Consider the following 22,020-nt stretch of genomic DNA (forward strand, 5'->3'; position numbering starts at 1 on the left):
CGTTCCCCTGGTTGTCTTGTCGCTTTAAAGCCGCCTGCTTGTTCTGCAGATGTTGATTGAGCACCTGGCGGAGAGCTCAGCGCTCTCGCTGTGCTGTGCCAGGCCCTGGCACTCAGAGCTGAGCAGGACACATTTTCTCTGTCCCCTCCAGGTTTTCACCTTAGGGGTGCTGAGAGGTGGAGGACCCATGCATGTTGTGAGGAAGGGGAGTGCATGGGAGCCGACGTAGGCAGGGAAACCCCAGTCTGGGGGAGGACAGGTTTCTTGGAACAGTGGCGGGGAGCTGTGGGCTGAGAGCTGGAAAGGCAGGGAGTCAGGTGAGGAAGAGGATGGTTCAGTGGTGAGACATGAGTGCTCCTGGCTTCGAGTCTGATCCCGGAGGGCCGGGGCCCCTTTGCCCTTCCCGGTCTCACCCCCTCCCCTCTGCTGAGAGCACCGGGCCAGGTGTGCCAGAGGCACAGCAAGGCTCCCCACGGTTATGGTGAGCCCTGAGGCTTCATAGAGACACCCAGCCCTCTCCTCCGTCTCAGGTATGAGAAGATGATCAGTGGCATGTACCTGGGTGAAATCGTCCGCAACATCTTGATCGACTTCACCAAGAGGGGATTCCTCTTCCGGGGGCAGATCTCTGAGCCGCTGAAGACGCGGGGCATCTTTCAGACCAAGTATCTCTCGCAGATCGAGAGGTGAGTAAAGGGGCACGGGGATTCCCTCTGAGAGGGGGCCCTGGCCAGGGGGTGGTGATGGGGGCAGTAGAGAACCTAGCGGACGTTTTCTGGCCACTTGTGAGGGTTTTCTTCTTCCTCTGGAGTAATAAGCCCTGAGCGAGTGCATATTGAAATACCATAATTTTACTATAAATCATTTCCTCTTATTCACCCTCTATGTCAGGGGATTATATTGATTTGTGTGATGTCATGTGTGTAAGTAGGTTACATTTCAGGAGAGTGAAGGTGCATCACAGATACTTGTATTGAAGGAGTATTAGGTCCAGAAGGGCCAAGCCCCACCGGTCTGACCTCACCCTCATTTCCTCTGCAAGGGAACCTGGGATGCATAGCTCCCCACCCAGCCCGCGGGCCCCACGCAGGCTGCTCTTGTCTTCCTCCTGTTTGTCTCCCGGGGAGTGAGCCTTTCCTCTCTGCCTTCATCTTCCACAGAGAGCCGTGAGAGAAGGTGGAAAAGGGCTCAGCAAAAGCAGAAGTAGTTGTGCAAAAAGCAGTGGTTTGAGAATGGTCAGATTAGCTGCACGGACACTGGCTCCACCTGGACCTGCTCCTCACTTTCCCCCAGGCCTGGGTCTGTAACCTGCAGCTCAAACTCACTGCCCAGAAGAACCCGCTGCAGACGGTGGCCCCATGATTGAGCATATGGAACAATGGCTTTTCATAGCCACGGGGGAGGGAGCAGGGGAGGGAGGCTCTGTAATTGGAAAATGAATTCCCTGTTTCTTTCCCTCCTCATTCTAAGAGGGAGCTCTGTGGACCATAGAAGCCATGAAAGAATGAGAGGACAATATCAGTGATTTTTTTAATTGCGGTAGATATATGTAACATTAAATTTACCATCATTACCATTTTGAAGTGTATAAATTCCCCTTGTTCAACCATCACCATCGTTCATCTCCAGAACTTTTTCATCTTCCCAAACTGAAACTCTCTACCCATTAAACACTAACTCCCCATTCCTCACTCCCCCAGCCCCTGGAAACCACCCTTCTACCTTCTGTGTCTATGAATTTGACTCCTGGTGACCTCATGTAAGTGGAATCGGTAGCATTTGTCCTTTCACATCTGACTTATTGCACTTAGCTTAATGTCTTCGAGGGTCATCCAGGTGGTAGCATGTGTCAGAATGTCCTTCCTCTTGAAGGCTGAATAATTCCTTGTATGCATACGCCACATTTTGTGTATCCATTCATCTATCCACGGACACCTGGGTTGCTTCCACCTTATGCCTGTTGTTAATAATGCTGCGATGAACAGGAGGGTATAAATACATGATTGAGTCCCTGCTTTCAGTTCTTTGGGGTATATACCCAGAAGTCAAATTGCTGCATCACAAAGTTATTTTGTTTTATTGTTTGTGGAGGAACTGCCATACTGTTCTGCACAGTGGCTGCACCATTTTGCATCCCACCGACGGTACATACAAGGGCTCCAGCTTATCCACATCTTTGCTAACACTTGTTATTTTCTGTTTTTTTTTTTCTTTCTTTCTTCCTTCCTTCCTTCCTTCCTTCCTTCCTTTCACTGTACCTGAGGCATATGGAAGTTCCCCGGGCCAGGGATTAAATCCAAGCTGCAGCTGCAACCTGTGCCGCAGGTGTGGCAGTGCCGGTTCCGTTAACCCACTGTGCTGGGTCAAGGATCAACCACACAGAAGGAACTCTCTGTTTTTGGTTTCCTTTTAATAATAAACATCCTGATGGGTGCCAAGTGCTAGGAAGGCCCTTTTTCCTGGTAATGGCTAAGAGAGAAATCATCAAGAAAAAATTGCCAAATTTAGCTACATAGTTTCTGTAAATTAAAACAAAATCAGTCATTGAGCTTAAAGGACAAACAGCAAACTAGGGAAAACATTTGCATTATATACGATTGGATGAAGAGCATGGCACATGGGGCGGGATCTCTGGCAGGTCTCCTCTTGAGACCTGCTCTGCCCCACTGGCTATGAGCTTTGGGTGAGTTACTCTATCTCTCCCAGCCTCAGTTTCCACATCTTTAAGATGGGAATAATCACACATGGATTAGTTGGTTATTAGGAAGAAGAAACGAGGTGATTTTCTGTAAAGCTCCTGTCGCATAGTAAGTCCTCAAAGAAGGCTGCCTTTTCTATCCCTGTCATTGTCATCATCACCAGTCATTGTCAACTCTTTCACTTGAGTGAGAGGGAGACAAATAATATCCCAGGAGAACCAGTCTTGCTATAGTAGGTAGTTCATGTGACTAGTAAACAAACAAATAAAAGGTCATCCTGACTAAGAAGAAAAGAACACATATTAATCCACAGTGTGATGCTCTTCCTACCAAATGGTCTAATATGTGTAAAAGGGCTCCTTTCCACTGGGCACAAGTAGGGCCAAATACTTTGTTGGAGAGAGAGAGTAAATTGCTACAACTTTCTGAAAGGCACTTGGCAGTATATATCAAAAGCTCTTTGACCTAGAAGTGTATCCTAAGGGAAAAATCTGAATTGCCCATAAAGACATAAACAGGAATGTCACCAGTGTTACTTTATAGTAGCAGAAAATTGCAGGAGTTCCCATCGTGGCTCAGTGATTAGCAAACTCGACTAGCATCCTTGAGGATTCGGGTTCAATCCCTGGCCTCGCTCACTGGGTTAAGGATCTGGCGTTGCCGTGAGCTGTGGTGTAGGTCACAGAGGCGGCTGTGGCTGTGGCATAGGCTGGCAGCTACAGCTCCGATTTGACCCCTAGCCTGGGAACCTCCATATTGCCGTGGGTGCGGCCCTAAAAAGACAAAACAAAAAAAAACAAAAACAAAAACAAAAAAAGAAAATTGTAGACAACTTACATTTCTTTAAACTGACTAAACAAATCCTCCCCAGAATGAAATACTATGGCAGCCTTTTGCAATCCTGGTCTCAGATAAGGAGGTGGGAACTGGCCCTGATGTATGAAGTAGGGAAAAAAAAGCAAGAAAGTAAACCATATATAAAGGACAGGCCCACGTGCATATCATAAGAGCAGACATTGTTTAATGATAGCCAAGCAAAATAGATTGGAAGGAAAGATATTTAAATGTTAATACCATTTTCCCTGATGTTGGGATTGTAGATAGTTTTAATTTTCCAATTTTTATTTTTCTAGATTTGCCAGCTTTTCTAGAAAACATGTAAGTAACATGTCCTTTGGGGATCATTTAAAAAAATAGATCAATGTTATTTTGAAGGAGAGAGAAGCCCCCATGACCCTGGTCCTGAATAAGTGCGGTGGTTTAGGGCCGGCTCCTGGGGCTGCTCTCGTGGGTCCTGCTTCATCCCGCCTCCTGGCTTTCATTCCCCACAGCGACCGGTTAGCGCTGCTCCAGGTCCGGGCCATCCTCCAGCAGCTGGGCCTGAACAGCACCTGCGATGACAGTATCCTCGTGAAGACCGTGTGCGGGGTGGTGTCCAAGAGGGCAGCGCAGCTGTGCGGTGCCGGCATGGCGGCCGTAGTGGATAAGATTCGTGAGAACAGAGGGCTGGACCACCTCAACGTGACTGTGGGTGTGGACGGGACGCTGTACAAGCTTCATCCACAGTGAGTGGGGCTTCCAGCGGGGATGGGCAGAGCTTCCTGGGCGGGTGCATTATAAGCGATCTCACCCAACTCAACGAAGGCATTGCCTGCTCCCCTCATGGCCATGGCTTGGGAGGGAACCATCTGTCCTCTGTCCCCACCTCTGTCTCTCCACTTTCATAGCTGTCCTCATTGTCACTGTGGTTTAGAGTTAGGCTTTGGAGCCAGGCACAGACACACTTGAATTTAATCCTGGCTCCATCATTTAGAAGCTGTGCTCGGAGTTCCCTGGTGGCCTATCGGGTTAAGGCTCTGGTTGCTGCTGTGGCATGGGCTTGATCCCTGGCCTGGGAACTTCTGCATGATGTGGGTGTGGCCAGAAAAAAAATAAAAGAACAAGCAGCTGTGCTCAGTTGCTTCATCTCTGCCCACTCTCCTCTTCCTCATGGGATAACAACCATTGGCAGTGTGGACATGACATATGTAAAGGGTGGGACACTTAGGTACTCTGCAAAGGGCAGTCAGTGTTACTTCTAGAGGCCTCACTGCCCTGAGCATCCTCAGCCTGGCCCTGTCTCCTTTCCAGCACAAAATGCAAGACCCTAGAGTCACCTCTCATTTAGAGATTATGCTTCACTGGGGTGGGGGTCGGGGTAGGGCCTCCCTCTGAAGGCTGAAGAGCTGGGGTCTCAGAAGGTTGCAGCTGGGGGTGGTGATGTTCGTTCCCATGCAGCCTGCTGAGCTGACCGGGCTTGGCCGGCCTCAGGGGTCCACACCCAGGCCTCAGGACTTTTCGGTTTTCGGTGCCCCTAGGCGCCTCGGGCTTTGAGGATGGGAGCTGTCTGGATATGTGACTCATGTCGTGGCCCACTTAAGCTACACTGAGCAGCTTGTTTTGGATTCTCTGTTGCCTTCCCTGTTGCAAATTGTAATAGAATTGGTGATGAACCCACTTTCCTCCCAGCCCTTCTCAGTAAGCCGCAGCTGCTTCTAAGCAGCCTGGTCCTGCGTTCCTCCTTATTGTCGGGATGCTTCAGCATCTTCATGTGGGCCCAGCAGCGCTCATATTCCTCTTCTTACCCTTCTCTGTTTTTCGTCATTTTTAGCTTCTCCAGAATCATGCACCAAACCGTGAAGGAACTGTCACCAAAGTGTAACGTGTCCTTCCTCTTATCCGAAGACGGTAGTGGCAAGGGAGCTGCCCTCATCACGGCAGTGGGCGTCCGGCTCCGAGAGGGGAGCAGCTAAGAGTCCTGGCCCCCACCCCCAGCCCGCAGCCCTCCAGCACTTCTCTCTTCAAGCAGCGACCCCTGTTCTGTCCAGCGAGCTGTGCTGGGAGACGCCGGCGCCAGGGCCCGCCAGCACCGCCACGGGGAGGAAGGCAGAAGCCACCTAATGGCGCGTAACGTAGGGTACCAAATAGAGTGCGTGCTGTTGATAACCTCTCACCTCCAGAACCCCCTCACCTGCCCTGACACTTTGCATGATTTGATTTCTATCCCGTCGTACCTTCCCCACGTGTGAAGTTTAGTGGCGTCCGTTTCTAAGTTATGCATTCGTCCAACAGTTATTTATTGGCCCAAGATGCAAAGTCACACATCTGACCCACCTTAGGGGCCTCCGCCGCCCGTCCTTGGGGATGCATCCCCCGTGTGAAATGTATTCTCACCAGCAGACACTGCCGGGGCTCCTCTCCCACGGGTGCATCCTGCCGCTTCCTCCCGGCCCAGCACCCACTGCTGTCTGGTGTCCCCCTCGGGGCGTGTCAATGCCACTGAATTGTGTGTCCGTGGAACTGGTCATAGCCACATCGTGACGGTCTTGCCTTCTGTCTGTCTGGGGGAGGGGGGGCAGTCCTGCGGGAAGGTGTCTTGTCTCCATTCGGGTAAAAGGAACCAATCAAGAAACAGTTCGCTCATTGGAATTCCCCATCGCTTTTGTGAGCCATGTCGTATGACCTAGTAAACTTTGTACCAATTCAAAGACCCGGGTGCTGCTTAATGGCTGGGGCGCAGGGAGGGCATCTGGGGATGAGGCGGAAACCAAACCCGGAGGGGGTTCGTCAATGTCTGGGTTAGGAGCAGAGTTTGACATGAAGTCGGCGTTCCATAGTGTCCAGCCTTCTTTTGGCATGAGAACATTTTTTTTTTCCCCCGCTTTTTGGGACCACACTTAAAGCATATGGAAATTCCCAGGCTATGGCCATTGGAGCTACAGCCACTGGCCTACGCCACTGCCACAGCAACACCAAATCTGAGCCGCATTTGTGACCTACACCACAGCTCATGGCAATGCTGGATCCTTAACCCACTGAGCGATGCCAGGGATTGAACCTGCATCTTCATGGATGCTAGTCAGATTGTTTCCGCTGTGCCGCAGTGGGAACTCCCATGAGGACATCTTTTTTTTTTCCGGCCGTGCCTGTGGCATGCTAGGGATCAAACCCAAGCCACAGCAGTGACAATGTAGGATCCTTAACCACTGGGCCACCAGGGTACTCCTGCACGAGGACTTCTGTCCTCTGCCTGCAGAGTGTCAAGAAGTAGGTCCTCCTCTTGTCTTCCAGCACCAGACCTCTCAGTTCCCTGGGGAGGGAATTCCTGCAGCCCCCCCACCCCTCACCTTTCAGAAGGGAAAAGGGGTGGAAGCCCTCTGTGCTCCAGCAGCCTGGCTTCCTCACTTGTAGTTGGAACAAGAGAAAGTCAGCTTGGTGTTCAGGGGCTATCTGGATTTCATGAGAGGACAGGGCAAGAGCAGCCCTCCCTCCTGCCGTTCCCAGCCAGATCCTATCCTCATCACCCTCCCCAATAACTCCAGGATGGGAGATGAATAGACCCCCGGTCCTAAGCCGACACAATCTGCAGCAGCCCAGGGTAGCAGGGTTGCTGCCCCCCGCCCCCAGCATAAAGGAGCTCCTGCTGTGGGAAACTGGCCCTTACCTGACCCCTCCATCCCGCCCCAGCTCAGCCTCCAGGGGGCGCTTCTGCTCCGTGGCTGCCGTCAGGTACATCCTGGTACCCTGTGACGGAGGTGCCACATGAGTCTGCCAAGCCATGGCCGCACCTCTCGGCTTTCCCCAGACAACACACTCACTTGGTTTGGTGAGACCAGAGTCGTCGCTTTATTTGGCCCTGCTGGTGCCTGTGGCACAGTGATCTTGTGGAGAACACAGGTAACCTTAAACTATAGGTGTGCACTTACGTGTTAAGTGATTCTAGGGAGGCCCTGAGGTGGGAAAGGAGTGTCCTCAAGCAGGGAGAGGTATGGACTGAGCCAGACCTGGGGCTTTTTAGGAGGTGGTACCGTTGGTGTTTTCTGCCTGCAGAAGTAAGGGCTGTGTGGCTGACTCGCAGGAGGCATTCATGGAAAACGGCTGGCGTGGTGGTAATAAACGTCAAAGCTGCTCTGAGGAACTTAACCTGTGTGGAGCCTGCCCGTTTATAGGCATCACTCCCATCATCCTCACAGCCTTCCTGTGAGGTTGTGTTGCTGTTAAAAGAGGATGAGGCTGACGGTCAGAGTGACTTGTCTGAGGCAGCCCAGCTGAAGCTCCTTGTAGCTCTTAACGGCCATCTACACTGGAGTGGATCTGGGCACTTAGATGCTGAGGCAGAGAAGCACCAGAGTGGCTCAGAGGTTATGAACTTGGCAAAAGAAGAAGCGTTCTCCCTTGTTAGCCTGATAATGAATCAGTGTCACAGTTGAGGGCTGCCCGCAGGTGCGTTTTGTTTAGTTTACCCAACATTTATAAATTTAACAAGTCTGGAAGTTTCACAAACTTGGATTTCTGGCTTCTCTTGAAAGATCTTGAGGATCTGGCAACAATAGGCTCCCAGCCACGTGGCAGCATTTGTCCAGAGCTGATCAGCTGCTGCTGCCTTTGGATGCCTATGCCCTCGAGTTTGTCACAGTCCCCACCACTCCTATTGCTCCAACACTGGAAGTCAGTTACCTTTTTTTGTTCTGTCTTTTTAGGGCCGCACCCACGGCATATGGAGGTTCCCAGACTAGGGGTCCAACCAGAGCTGTAGCTGCTGGCCTGCACCACAGCCACACAATGCCAGATCCGAGCTGCGTCTGTGACCTACACCACAGCTCACAGCAATGCCGGATCCTCAACCCACTGAGCGAGGCCAGGGATCGAACCCGCAACCTCATGGTTCCTGGTCGGATTCACTTCCACTGCGCCACGACGGGAACTCCAATGGAAGTCAGTTATCTTTTATCATTACATCTACAGTTTTTCTTTTATACCGGATTCAGTTTACTCATTATGTGGCATACCCCAGGAAGGCTTTTGAACTTGCAACTCCTGGATTAGATAAATGTTAGCTCAGACTGTCTTCATTTACTTTACTGATGCCCTGAAGCACTGCCTGAGAGGGATGACAGGGAGAGTCAGCATCCACGGCAGAGTGCTTGGCCCCATCTTGTTTTTCCACTGATGTGTTGAAGGATGAGGCATGGGCCGAGCTTTCACAGTGGTCCTCTCAACTGGCTACTTCTCAAGGGTGCCGAGCCTCCTCCTGCAGCCAGGCGCAAGGCTTCAGGGTTCAGTAGACACTCCATCTTGGGCCTGCCCATTGGCAGCCTCAGAGGGGACCACATCCCCAGCCATGAACAAAGTTCTTTGGTGTGACACCTCTTGACCTTCTTGGAGAGGGATGGAGTGTGAATCAGCTCAATCTTATCTTCCTTGGTTGGCGTGACCCAGGGGCAGCAACGGAAAGCAAGCCGGAATCCAGAGCGAAACCTGGGGGAGGAAAGGTCCTCTTGAGCAACAGACTGAGGGCGACAACTTTGGGAGCTGGCCTGTGGCTGCTGCCGCCTTCAGGAGCCCATCTCCAGGAGGAAGTTGTTGCCTCACTCCTAAGAGCTCAGGGTCTCTGGAGAGACATGTTCTTCAATGGATTTGGTTTTTGGAAACAACTAGAAGTAATCTGGAGCTGAGTCCAAGGATTGAACTCATACTCTCTGGCTGACTTTCTGCTCTCTCTGCCTTCCCTCCCCCTCATCTCTCTGTTCCTCTTTTCTCTCTTCTCTTTGTCCAGATGCATCCCCCAGGAGAAAGAGCAGCAGTGGGCTGCTCCCACAGCGTGGCCTGGGGGATGAGGCAACACTTTGGGGAGGAGGTGGGGCTCAAGCTAGACCTGGACCAGGAAGGACGGTGCTGGGCGCTTCCTGAGAGGATGGCAGTCCCATGGGGGTGCGGGTGGGGGGAAGGCAGAGGCTCAAAATGCCCAGGGGAGCCCAGAGGGAGCCGGGCTGAGGACGGGGCCGGGGCCTGGGGTAAGGGCTCACCTGTGGTTGAGGCAGCAGTAGATGATAGGATTGTACATGGTGGAGCTCATGGCCAGCCAGAAGAGTGCCAGGTAGACCTGCTGGATGAACTTGTGGCAGTAGATGTCCTCCTGGAAGCTGCCCAGGAGGAAGTAGAGGTGGTAGGGCAGCCAGCAGATGGCGAATGTCACCACCACCAGTACCATGGTCTTCACAAACTGGCCCAGGAGAGACTTGGGTCACTTCTCAGCCTGGAAACCCCAAGCCCTGGGGTGGGGTGTCTCTCATGCCAGCCTGAGAAGTCCTCAGGGCCTGTCAGCGTCACAGCCCCAGTCCCCTGGATCGTCTGCTACCCAGACACTCTCAGACTCTCCACCTCGGGGCTTTTGCTTAGGCTGGTCCCTCTGCTCGCACTGAAGTCCTCACTCCTCGAAGCCCAGCTCAGTGGCCACCTCCTCTAAAAGGTGTCCCAGATCCTTTTTAATGTATTTCTTTTTCTTTTTCTTTTTTATTATAGTTGATTTACAATGTTCTGTCAATTTCTGCTGTACAGCAAAGGACCCAGTTATACATACCATTCTTTTTCTCATTATCCTCCATCATATTTTATCACAAGTGATTGGATATAGTTCCCTGTGCTATACAACAGGATCTCATTGCTTATCACCAAAAATACAATAGTTCGCATCTGCTAACCCCTATTTATTTTTTTCTTTTTAGGGCTGCACCTGCAGCAAATGTAAGTTCCTGGGCTGGGGGTCGAATAGGAGCAATGCAGCTGTCAGCCTACACCACAGCAACCCTGGATCCGAGCCATGTCTGCGACCCATGCCGCAACTCACAGCAACACCAGATCCTTAACCCACTGAGTGAGGCCAGAGATCAAACCCACATCCTCATGGATACTAGTTGGGTTCATTATCACTGAGCCGCAGTGGAACTCCCTGAATCTCTTTTAGAGCAGAGCAGCTCCCCTCCCTGGAGAGTGGGTGAGCTCTTCCCTCCTAACCCCATGCTTAGGGGAGATCCATGCCAGCTATGGTTCCCAGGCCCCCATCTCCTTGCAATCTGTCAGCCTTTCTATCTATAGGTAGTGAGGCTCCAACTGGGGACCCCAGCCTCTGCCCAGAAGCCAGCTCCCTGACCTTGATCCACTCATGGCCTGGTCTCTACAGACGTTCCTGAGCATGACCCAATGTCCCATGAGAGATGGAGGCCAAGCCAGGGATGGCAAATGGAGCTCATCTTTCATGAGGAGGGCCATTCAGAAGGTGTCCCATTTCCAGATACTCCCTGAATCACCCTGTGAAAAACACCTAACGACAGATGAGAAGCCAAGACGTTGACCTGACACATGTTGTGATTAGCCTATTACCTCCCCTGGTCCCTTAACAGGACGGGAGCATGGCAAAGGTGAACTTTGGGAGAGAGTAGAGGAGATAGATGAGCATAGATGCCATATCAGGACACTTGTGGGCCTTGAATGGCAGGGAGGAGGGAGGACACTGACATTTCAGTTGGAAGTTGATGACAAACTTGATATAGCTGGACTGCAATCCAGTCTCCATGATCTCTGATCATGATCCCGTCTGTAGTTCCAGCATTTGAGAATTCTGCAATTCTGTCTAGGCATCTCCTCTAATTTTGTGGGGCTTGATTCAACATTCTGATTACAGAAAAAGTCTAAGATTTTCAGATTCTGAGGTTCTTGGAGGTATCTGAAATTCTGTAGGGCTTTAGGATGCCCCCATTCTCCTAACAGTCTGGGAAGCTCCTTTTACTTTGTATTCGCCAAAGACCAAAGGCAAGTCCACCCGCCCTGGAAGAAGGAATGAAGACCCTGGCCAGAGACTAGGGATAAGGGCTAATTACAGGTGGAGTCTATTCTTCGGGGGCGCCCTCTTGAGGGTGGGATCGGAACGGCGGCTCCCGAGGCGGGGCCAAACTTGCGGCCTCGTCCCCGTTGCGCCTCCGGAGTTTACCTTCTTCTTGGCCTGCAGGTGGCGCAAGTTGGCGCCATGTGCCTGGTGCCCGGGGACTGTGCGTCTCCAGAGCGTGAGGCCGATGACACTGTAGGCGACGAACATCACCACGAGAGGTAGGAAGTAAATGAGGGCGATCACCACGAGGTGGTACCTGGAAGGAGAATGGAGGGCCTGGGCACGGGGCGACCCATGGGTGACTTCAGCATCCGCCCCAGCTCAGTTTCCAGGACTTTGCACGCGCCGCTGGGAGGTCACCCTGGGCCACCTCCCAAGGCCATGGTTTGATTTAAAGAAAGAGAAAGAAAGGAAGGAAGAAAGAAAGAAAGAAGAGAGAGAGAGAGAGAGAAAGAAAGGAGAGAGAGAGAAAGAAAGGAAGGAAGGAAGAAAGAAGGCACACTGTATAGTATATATGGCCAAAGAGGGCTTCCTTTGCTGCAAAAGGGACATCAGTGTTAGTCCTTGAGTCCTGCCAAGTGACAAGTTATCAAACAAGGAAATAAATAGGAATGAAAAAGTTAACTAATACATTTGCTTAAAATTTAAAATGCCATTGAGAGTTCCCTGGTGATTAAAGGATTTGGTGTTGTCACTGCTGTGGCTCAGATCACTGCTGTGGTGGGGTTTGATCGCTGGCTGGGGAACTTCTGTATGCTGCAGGCGCAGCCAAAAAGAAAAAGAAAGATAAAATGCCATTAAGCACAAACAGCAAGTAAAATTGCTTATCCCACCTTATCGCTATTAATAATTTAGAACATTTTCCCCTAGAATCATGTGTACATGTGTATAGTATATATTCATATATACTGGATTATGTATATTATCTCTATTGGCATCGTCTAGATAGACAGATTTCCTGGAGTTGATATGATTCTATCCTGTGCCAACATCCCTACCAGGGGCTGGGGCAGTGGAAATGGGCCACACTGTACAAGCAATTGGATTGTCCCTTCCATAAGCATTTGGTTAGGAATGTAGCTCACATCTCACATCAGCAGACACTTTTCACACCACCTATGAGCAAGTGGCCTGGAATGCTACTGATGGCCATCATTCTGTCCCCATGAAGAACACCCCAGGCTGTGTTGAGGCCTTTTCCTTTCCTTTTTTCTTTTTTTAAAGGCCGCACCTGCAGCATATGGTAGTTCCCAGGCTAAGGGTTGAATGTGAACTGCAGCTGCCAGCTTATACTGGAGCCACAGCAACACGGGAATCAAGCCACATTCTGCAACCCTCTATTGCTTGTGGCAATCAGATTCTTAACCCACTGAGTGAGGCCTGGGATCAAACCCTCATCCTCATGGATGCTAATTGGGTCCTCTACGCACTGAGCCACAATGGGACCTCCCTGTTTGTTTTTGGAAAGATGGTGTAAAGGACATACGTGCTGCCCATTCTGGTTTTTAAGTGATGCTGCAGACTCTCTCTGACAAGGCCCTGGTGGGATCCTTCTGTGAATGGGACCAAGACACCGAGCCCTGTCAGGTAACCTTTTTCTAGGAGAACTGAGATGTTCCTAAGCTTCTTGTCGCCTCCTCGTGTGCCAGCCTTACTAGGCCACTTTCAAGAGGTGCTGCCACCTGGAGGGAGGGGAGCAGCAGGTGGCTCAAGCAAATGTCTTTCCTAAAGCTTAAGGTTTAGAAATTGGCTTGCTTGCTCTTTTGGCTAATTACAAAGGGCCTGGGGGCTCCAAGACACCCTGATCCTCATCTGTCCTCCTGTGGAGCAGGTAAGGGGGGAGGAACAGGGAGTGCCAGGTCACTTGTCACCTTACCTTGATTGGGAGGTCTCGGAGTGTCTGCGCTAGACAGACCTTGAGGGTCAGCAGGGGACACCTGTCCAGCATCCACGGAAACAGAGGCTCAGACACAGGAAGTCTGTGTCATATGAAACGGCTCTACAGACTTAACACCCAAACTATTTCCCTTTCCCTGAGGGTCAGCCTTGTGGAGTCAGAAGAACTGGATTCTTGTCCAGCCTCTAATTTAAAGCATGACCTTGGGCAAGTCAGATCTCACCCTCATTTGTTAAATAAAACGTAATCCTCACCATCCTCCCTCATTAAGAGTGATGCCTCCCCATTGCTTCCTTCTTTCCTGGGGACGTCAGTGCAAGATAGGAATTCACACTCAGCTACGTTCCCACACAGTAGGGACGCTGAGGAGCCTTGAGGACCATCTTCTAGGGCCTGGCAAAATCAAGGATGTCTCTTTCCTGGGGACGTCAATGCAAGATAGGATTCACACTCGGCTACGTTCCCACACAGAAGGGACTGCCGAGGAGCCTTGGGGACCATCTTCTAGGGCCTGGCAAAATCAAGGATGTCTCCTCTCACAGCCTGCACTGCCTTTTTTATATCCTGATTTGGGGAGTGTATGTGCATTTTCCTGCAGAGCATCTGTCATTTCATCTGTTTCCTATACCCCCACAGGATGTGAACTGAGACTTTTCCCAAATCCTGAGTTTGAAGTAACACCAAAGTATATAGCCTTAGCCCACCTCTACCTTCCTGTTTTCCTGTTGCCTGAATCAGGGTTGGAAATCGCCATCCCCAGAAAGGTGGTCCTTGGAAACCCTAAGTTATAGCTGGTTCCCTACCTCAGGGAGAAAAGCTCACAATTGAGGTGGAGAAACACCGCCCCCCAGTGGCCAGTTATGACATGTTCTGCTCTCCACCCCTTCCCTGAGCGAGAGAGAGGGGGCGCGTCCCTACGTGGGCACCGCCATTGAGCTTAAGTCCTGAGAAGGTGGGGTCCAGAGTGAGGGCAGAGACCCAGGGCAGGGCCAGCCCTCGAAACATACTAGTCCTCAGGAACCGGCTTCTCAGAGGAATGGCGCCTTCCCCGAGGACCGCAGAGCGGCTCTGCTCCGGCCGCGCAGACCAGGTAGGGGCGGGCGTTGGGGGAGGGGGCTGAGTTGCTGTTGAGATGCGGGGCAGCTCTCAGCTAAAAATGTGCTCAACCGGGCCTTTATTGGACTAAATCTGCCACCCTAGGTTTGTTTTCGTTTGTTCCTCTTTTAAACTACTACGTAACTGGGCTTAGGTTCTGTGCCAGGCACGGTGCTAGGTGTGTCTCCTCATGTCTGCTGACAGCAACCCTTGAGCAAGGTTCTCTTCCTGATCCCATTTGAGAGAGGGGGAGACAAAGGCTCAGAGAGGTTAAGTGACTACAAGGGTCCTCCAGCCAGCAGGGGACAGAACCCCATTATTGTCCCCAACCTGAGTACTGACCCCAGAACCACCACCAATTCCTTATCTTCTACTGACTAAAACCAGGCAGTGCTTGGGGATGACAAAGCCACGCCCCCGGACTGGGCAAACTGAGGCCCAGAAAGGGAAAGGACTTACCCAGGGTCTCACAGCATCTGGACTAGATTGGAATTCTTCTGCTTTCTCCCCCTAACCCCTAGCCCATGGTGCTCTCCTCAGCTCGTGGGCCAGCACTAGGCTCCTCCTGAAGATATCCCTGGGTCTGTCAACTGCCTTTTCTTTCTGCTTCAGTACCCTGACCCTCTGTGGCCTGAGCATTTACAATGCCGTCTCCTAAACACACACCTGCACACCCATTCCCACATGTATCTGTGTGCACTCATCCTTCTACAGACAAACACACACACACAGATGCACAAGTCACATACACTTGTGCTACACGCCTCATATCCTCATTTAATGATATGCACACCCTTATTTAAGTGGTGAGGGGGTTGGACTCTGAAGCAGGACTGTCTGGATTTAAATCCTCATTCACCACCTAAGCTCTATGGTCTCAGGCACATTGCTTAGTTTTTGAATGTCTCCATGTCCTCATCTGAAAAATGGGAATAATAATATCTACACATTCCTTATTGCTAGAATTGAATGGGTCTATGTATGTAAAGTGCTTAGACCAAGGCTGAAGCTTAGTGAGCCAGGTGTTACTTTCAGTTTATACTGTATTCATATCCCAGATTCACGCCCAGCCGCCTGTGCACACCCACTTGGACACAGGGCACACGTGTACATTCACATTTGCACACACACAAACACACATGTGCCTCCCCCCACAAGCCTTACAAAAGGAGCATCTTGCCACCGCCGTCTTCAGGCCAGGCCACCACGCACTTGGTGGCACCCTGGTCCATGGTGATGGTAGAGTAGAAGCACTGGGGGAAGGCGAGGGCCAGGGCCACCAGCCAGATGCCAGCAATGACTGCTCTGGTTCCTTTGGCTGAGAGTCGTGGCTGGAAGGGGTGGACAATGGCCATGTACCTGTGAGCAGAGGGAGACGTGAGTGGCGGGCACCCTCCCATCAGACCAGCCCCCGTCCCTCTTCCTACATGAGCTAGTCCCATTCCCCACACCCTGCTGGTGACCTGCAGGGCGCCTGGGCTGACGACTCTCCCAAAGCACACAGCACATCAGTGCCCTAAACCCCAGCCCAGCCCCCACACCAGCACTACACAGCCCCCCTCTGAGCGTGGACAGGCTGTCAGATGGCCACTGTGAGCAGTGTGGTGACACCGGAAGTCCATCTTAGGGCATCGGCCTGAAGCTCAGCCCCATGATCCTTCTTCTGTTCAGAAACCTTCGCAGAGCCTGATTGTCTCCTGGACAGAGGCCAATGCAGCTGCCCACCAGCTTTCTGCGGGAAATGCTCTCCATATGCGCCGCCAGTTAGGAGCCACTAACCACACGTGGCTGTGAGCTCTGGAAGCGGGGCCAATACGACTGAGGAACTGAATTAAAAAAAATTGGGGGGAGCGTTTTTTTGGTTTTTTAGGGACCCACCCGTGGCATATGGAGATTCCCAGGCTAGGGGTCCAACCAGAGCTGTAGCCGCCGGCCTACACCACAGCCACAGCAATGCTGGATCCGAGCTGCGTCTGCAACCTACACCACAGCTCATGGCAACGCTTAACCCACTGAGCGAGGCCAGGGATTGGACCCGCCACCTCATGGTTCCTAGTCTGATTTGTTTCCGCTGTGCCACGATGGGAACTCCTGAATTTTAAATTTTAATTAAACACAAACAGGCACATGCGGCTGTGGTTACATGTGGGCACAACCTTTGAACTTGGCGTTCAAGGCCCTTGGCCTGTGGCCAGCGCACCGTCCAGCCTCCCATGTCACCACCCCCTGCTCCTTCCCTGGCTCACACTGGCCGTGAAACAGCCCTGCTGACCCTCTTTGAGTTGTTTCCTCCCCTCAACCTAGAATTTCTCCTTCCTCTCTGGATTCATTTAAATCCACATGAAAGGCCAGCTTCTTGGTGAGGTCAGCGAGGAACAGGCCGGTCTCCTCTGCTCCTGCCTCTTTCTGGGGGGACCTGGCAGGGACATGAGCTCAGGGTGGGAAGTGCCCCTCTGCGCTCAGGACCTCCTTTCTCCTTGGGGTGAATGTGAACCTTGGGATGAGGCTGGTGAGCAGGGATGGTTACCTGCAGTTTCCAGGTCAGGAGACCCAGGCTACATGGAGGGCAAGAACCAGCTTGGAAGAGGAGCCCTGGCTTTGAACTCAGGGGGGAAGCTCCCCTCTGCCCTCAGGACCCCTGGCCCCTTCGGGAGTGTCCTGGGGCCTGGTGGCCCTGACTGAGGAAGGGAGGGCCATGAGCAGCCTGCTCCCCCAAGGTCAAAAGAACCAAAGGCACCATCCATCATAGATGCAGGGCCCACCTCGGCCCCCACACTGCCTCTACCTGCTGTCTCCTGGGGCCGCGGTTTCCTCCGCAGAAGAAGGAGGGTGTGGGGCTCCAGGGGGGTCTCTTTGTATATCATGGACCCTTTGGCCCGCCCAGGGCAGCGCACAGACCCATCTTCATCCTCAGCACAAGCTTTTTATGTGAATGAAAATACATAGGATTATAAAGACAACCAGTGATGCTGAAATACAGCTATCAGCATATGAAGTACCTTTGGGACACTGGATCACACCCACTTCTTTATCAGCCCTCTAAGATCTAGCAGCAGGTCTAGACACCGTGGTAATTTTGAAGTACGAGCTTGGAGTGTAGGGGATACTTTGAGATTTTGCACAGCACATGTGTCTGTGATTTCTGTGGGTGACACAGTCCCGGCAAAGCCTGGTGTGCCGCCTACATGTGTAATTGTGATTCCCGGCCCTGCCCAAGTTCATGACCCTGCAGATTTCTGCCCACAGTCTACGGTCGGAAATGCATGTCTGGACCAGATGGATGTTCACCCCTCCCTCCTTGCCTGGTGACGCTGACCTTCTCCCGGGACTGTGGCCAGGCCCTGGGCCATTCTAGCTCTCTGCACCTGGACCATGACCCAGAGCCTCAGCAAGACAAGAGCTGCGGGCCGTTTTTCCTCAAGGTTCTTGAGCACCACACCCCCATAGGTGATGCAGGTGACCAGAGGGTCTCCTCTGGGACTTAGGGTCTCCTGCTGTCCTAGGAGGTGGGGGGTGGAGGGGAGAGGCGAGCTTTCCTTCTTATCCTATTAGTGGAGCAGCAGGCCTGAGACTTTGGATCCTGACTGATCTGGAGTTGCATCCTGGCTCCACCACTTCCTTCCTGGCAGCAGGAGATATGTCTATTTACATAATACTTTAATTTTTAAACAATTTAAAACATTTTTTAAGCATTATAGGTTGATTTATGACATTGTGTCAATTTCTGCTGTACAGCAAAGTGACCCGGTCGTCCATATATATATATATATATATATATATATACACACAATATTCTTTTTCTCATATCATCTTCTATCATGTTTTATCACAAGTGATTGGCTATCATTCCCTGTACTGTACAGAAGGACCTCATTGCTTATCCACCAGCAGTGGGATCTTAAGCAAACAATCTAATCTCTTTGGGCTTCTGTTTCCTCCTCCATGAAATGGCATGAGAGTAATTTGCACCGTTAGGGTTGTCATGCAAAGAACTGAGATGCTTGACAAGTGCTCATGATCGCCCTTGCTTATTTCTTTCCTTTCAATTCATGAGAAATGGCTTTGCTTCTAGATGACCCCTGAGCCTTTCTCCCTGGGGTGAATGTGAACCTTGGGGCAAGGCTGACACAATAAGATGTGGCCTTGCACTTTCTTTATAGCCTTTGCCCTGGGGGGGGGGCGGGGAGTTCACACCTTGAGGGCTTGGGCATCACGTGAACAAGATTCTGCCTTGGAAGCCTTTCCATTCAGTCTTGGCCAGAGCAGCTCCATCCCTGCTCTATGCGCATGCGAACGCGTGCACGCACACGCGTGCGCACACACGTGCCTGCTCCTGCCACAGGCCAATGCCCCTGTGCCCCTGGCTGGGACTTTCTTACCCCAGAGCCCACGAAGCTCACTCTCTCACTTCTTTCTCTCTTTGCTCAAAGCCCACCCTCGTAGTAAGGCTGATCCTGATGCCCTGTCTACACCGTGACCTCCCCCATCACACACACCCTAACACTTCGGGTCCCCTTTCCCCTTCTTAATATTTTCCCATAATATGCACGACTTCAGAATGCAAAATAGAATTTATTCTTCTCACCAAGCAGGCATCTTTGTTTGTCCCCCCTCCTGGTGCCCAGAGCAGTATCTGTACACAGTAGGCATCGAGTGTAAGAATGAATGAAGAAATGAATGGATGAGTTTCCATCATTACCACCCTGACCTGAGCCATCAGCCTCCCTCACCTGGGTTATCATTCAGCAGCCTCCTGCCTGATCTCCAGGCGCCCACCCCGCCCTCTGCAGTCCGCACTCCCCACCCCCATCCAGCCTTTAAAGTGGGAGCTCCGTGAGGCCATCATTTCCAGACTCTTTTCCCACTGGTGTATATTCCCTGGTGCCTGAAACAGAGGGGCCCTCAAACACTTGTGCAGTGAATGAAAAGAAAATCTTAGTGGGACTTTCAGATCAGCCCACTGAACACTCCTCTGCCGTCCTGCACCCCCCTCCCCTGCCCCCTCAGAGGTCATGGGCCTCAGCCCCTGAGAGCAGCATCGGAAATTAATTGGCCTCGTCGTATTTATATGATAACTGCATGCAGTGTTAATACTTCCCCTTGTATGATCTATCCAGGAATAAGAAGACAATAGAGGCAGTTTCCTTTTAGTAAAAGAAGGACACCATGACAAAGCTCAACTCCAGAGAAGAAGTTCCCTAAAACAGAAGGGAAGGTCCCTAAAATACCGTAGCTCTTCCCCTGTAGCTTTATCCAACCATCTAGTGCAAAGCTGTCTAACCGTGTGTCTAACCTTAACCTTACTTGCCTCGGCTCCACAGTCCCCAGTCCTCCAGATGCATAGTTTAGGATCATGATCAGATTAGGAGGCAATTAATTCCCTGGGTTCTGTCCTTAACTTGCTGTGTAACCGTGGGCAAGTTACCAGCCCTGTCTGGACCTCGGCAAAGAGAGCCAGCTCCCCCCAGCTGCCCCACGACCCCACTGCCCCCTCTTGCCTGTCGGCGGCGATAGCGGTCATGGAGTAGATACTGACGAACATGGCTGTGATGGGGAAGAGGTTCTGGAAGTAGCAGAAGGCTCGGCCGAAGTACCAGATGTTGTGGCTGGCATAGACGAAATTGAACGTGGCATTGAAGGCAGCCATGCAGAGGTCGGCCAGGGCCAGGTTGACGATGAAGTAGTTGGTGACGGTGCGCATCCTCCGATGGGCCAGGATGATCCAGATGACCGTGGCATTGCCCATCACAGCCACCAGCACCAGGGTCAGGTAGGCTGCGGCCCACAGTGCCAGCTGCCAGCCAGGCATGGAGAAGGTGGTGGTGCCCGTGATGTTGCTCTCAAAGCCAGACGAGATGTTGGCATCAGTCACCACATCACAGGCCCCCATGGCTGCCTCTAGGTCTGGGACGAGGGGCCTGGCTCCAGCTCCTTCAGGGCCTGGGTTCCCTGCCGGGATGTGCTGTAGAAGAGAAAGCCTCTTTGGTGCGTGAGGAAGAGGATGGGGAGGTGCAAAGCCGGGCACATCCGGAGAGCCGGCGGTCACACCCAAGGCTCAAGCAACGATGACTTAGGCTGAGCAGAGAGCCATTGGCATTTCAGAGCCCCAGGTCCCAGCCAGACTTCTCTAGTATCACGTGGAAATCTAGAATCCAGGACACAGTTTCAGAGAGGGAAACATCCTTGTAAATCACCAGTCAACTTTTCCACTGCAGAAATGCAAAAACAGATTCCAAGAGAGGACCAGCCCGAGTCACGCCATGAGTTGGTGATAAGCCAGGACTCAAACTCAGGTCCCTCCTAATGCACTTCGGGGAACATTCTGGATAGGATGGGCGCACAGCAGCGGTCTCTGGATTCCACAGGTCGACTGCGCAGCAGGCTGTGTCTCCAGGCATCGGGGTGCAGACCGGGCTGCCAGCCTGTGGAGCTTCTGCCTCCCGCTGCTCTCCAGGGGGGCGGAGAAGGCCTTGGCAGAGCGCTGTCTTGTCTGCTTGCGAGGTGGGGCTTTGCTTCCCGCCCCTCATCCCACCCCTGCGTGGATGGCCCGGCTTTGTCTCTTGAGGAAAGATTTAAGGCTGGCTATTGAGGCAGGGAGAGACCCAGGGGAAACGGGGGGCAGCAGGGGTGGGGCCTGGCATGGAGGGCTCAGTCCTTGGGAGGGTGTTTACATTCAGATGGGCCAGAGCTGCATCGAAGACTATGATCTGGGGCCCGCTTGGGAGCCTTGGGACTCCAGGCAAGTCTCTTACCCTTTCTGAGCGTTGGCTTCCCCATCTGAAAAAAATAGGAATGAGATGGTGCACATCTCAGTATATTTGAAAGTTTTAAATGAGATAATGTATGTGAAGTCTGTGCCAGCACAGGGGCTGGCACATAAAGTGTGCAGGGAGTCGTAGCCCTGTGGGAGGCCCCCGGACAGCTCAGGGCTCTGCCGGAGGAAGAAGACTGTATGCAAAGCCTTTCTTTTTCTTTCTTTCTTTTTTTTTTTTTTTTTTTTTTTTTTTGCCTTTTCTAGGGCCGCTCCCATGGCATATGGAGGTTCCCAGGCTAGGGGTCTAATCAAAGCCTTTCTAACAAGTTCTCAGGTGATGCTGCTGCTCCAGGGACCTCACCTTGAGACCCACTGTCTTAGGACAAGGACAGGGCATATCTGTGAGCGCCAGAAAACCCCAGGGGGCTGCCTACAGACTCTATTCTTTTTTAAAATTTTTTTATTTACTTTATTTTGTGTTCTTTTTAGGGCTGCATCCACAGCATATGGAGGTTCCCAGGCTAGGGGTTGAATTGGAGCTACAGCTGCTGGCCCACGCCAGAGCCATAGCAACGCGGGCTCCGAGCTGCATCTGTGACCTACACCACAGCTCACAGCAACGCCGGATCCTTAACCCACTGAGAGAGGCCAGGGATTGGACCTGCAAGCTCATGGTTCCTAGTTGGATTCGTGTCTGCTGCGCCACAACGGGAACTCCAACTCTTTTTTTTTAAAAAATCTTTTTTCTTTTTTCTCTTATTTTTAAAATTTTTTTAAGCCCGCCCCCGTGACACATAGAAGTTCCTGGGCTAGGGGTTGAATGGGAGCTGCAGCTGCGGGCCTACACCACAGCAACAGCAACACCAGATCC

At 51.9% G+C, this 22,020-nt stretch overlaps 2 protein-coding genes across 2 annotated transcripts in view; one reads left to right on the forward strand and one right to left on the reverse strand.

Annotated features, from left to right (window-relative positions):
- HK1 (hexokinase 1) overlaps positions 1–6,226 on the forward strand; it is a 77,600-nt gene extending 71,374 nt beyond the window's left edge. Inside the window, 3 exon segments of the mRNA NM_001243184.1 lie at positions 531–686; positions 4,031–4,264; positions 5,350–6,226. Of these exon segments, the coding sequence (NP_001230113.1) occupies positions 531–686; positions 4,031–4,264; positions 5,350–5,491 (532 nt within the window). The 3' untranslated portion in view covers positions 5,492–6,226.
- On the reverse strand, positions 8,704–21,333 carry TACR2 (tachykinin receptor 2). The gene is given in 6 exon segments (XM_001929073.7): positions 8,704–8,872; positions 8,875–8,996; positions 9,545–9,741; positions 11,506–11,659; positions 15,560–15,754; positions 19,894–21,333. Coding segments are annotated over 6 exon segments (1,143 nt in total). The 5' UTR covers positions 20,286–21,333; the 3' UTR covers positions 8,704–8,789.

The sequence above is a fragment of the Sus scrofa genome, chromosome 14 (genome assembly GCF_000003025.6).
Source record: "Sus scrofa isolate TJ Tabasco breed Duroc chromosome 14, Sscrofa11.1, whole genome shotgun sequence".
Classification (NCBI taxonomy): Eukaryota; Metazoa; Chordata; class Mammalia; order Artiodactyla; family Suidae; genus Sus; species Sus scrofa.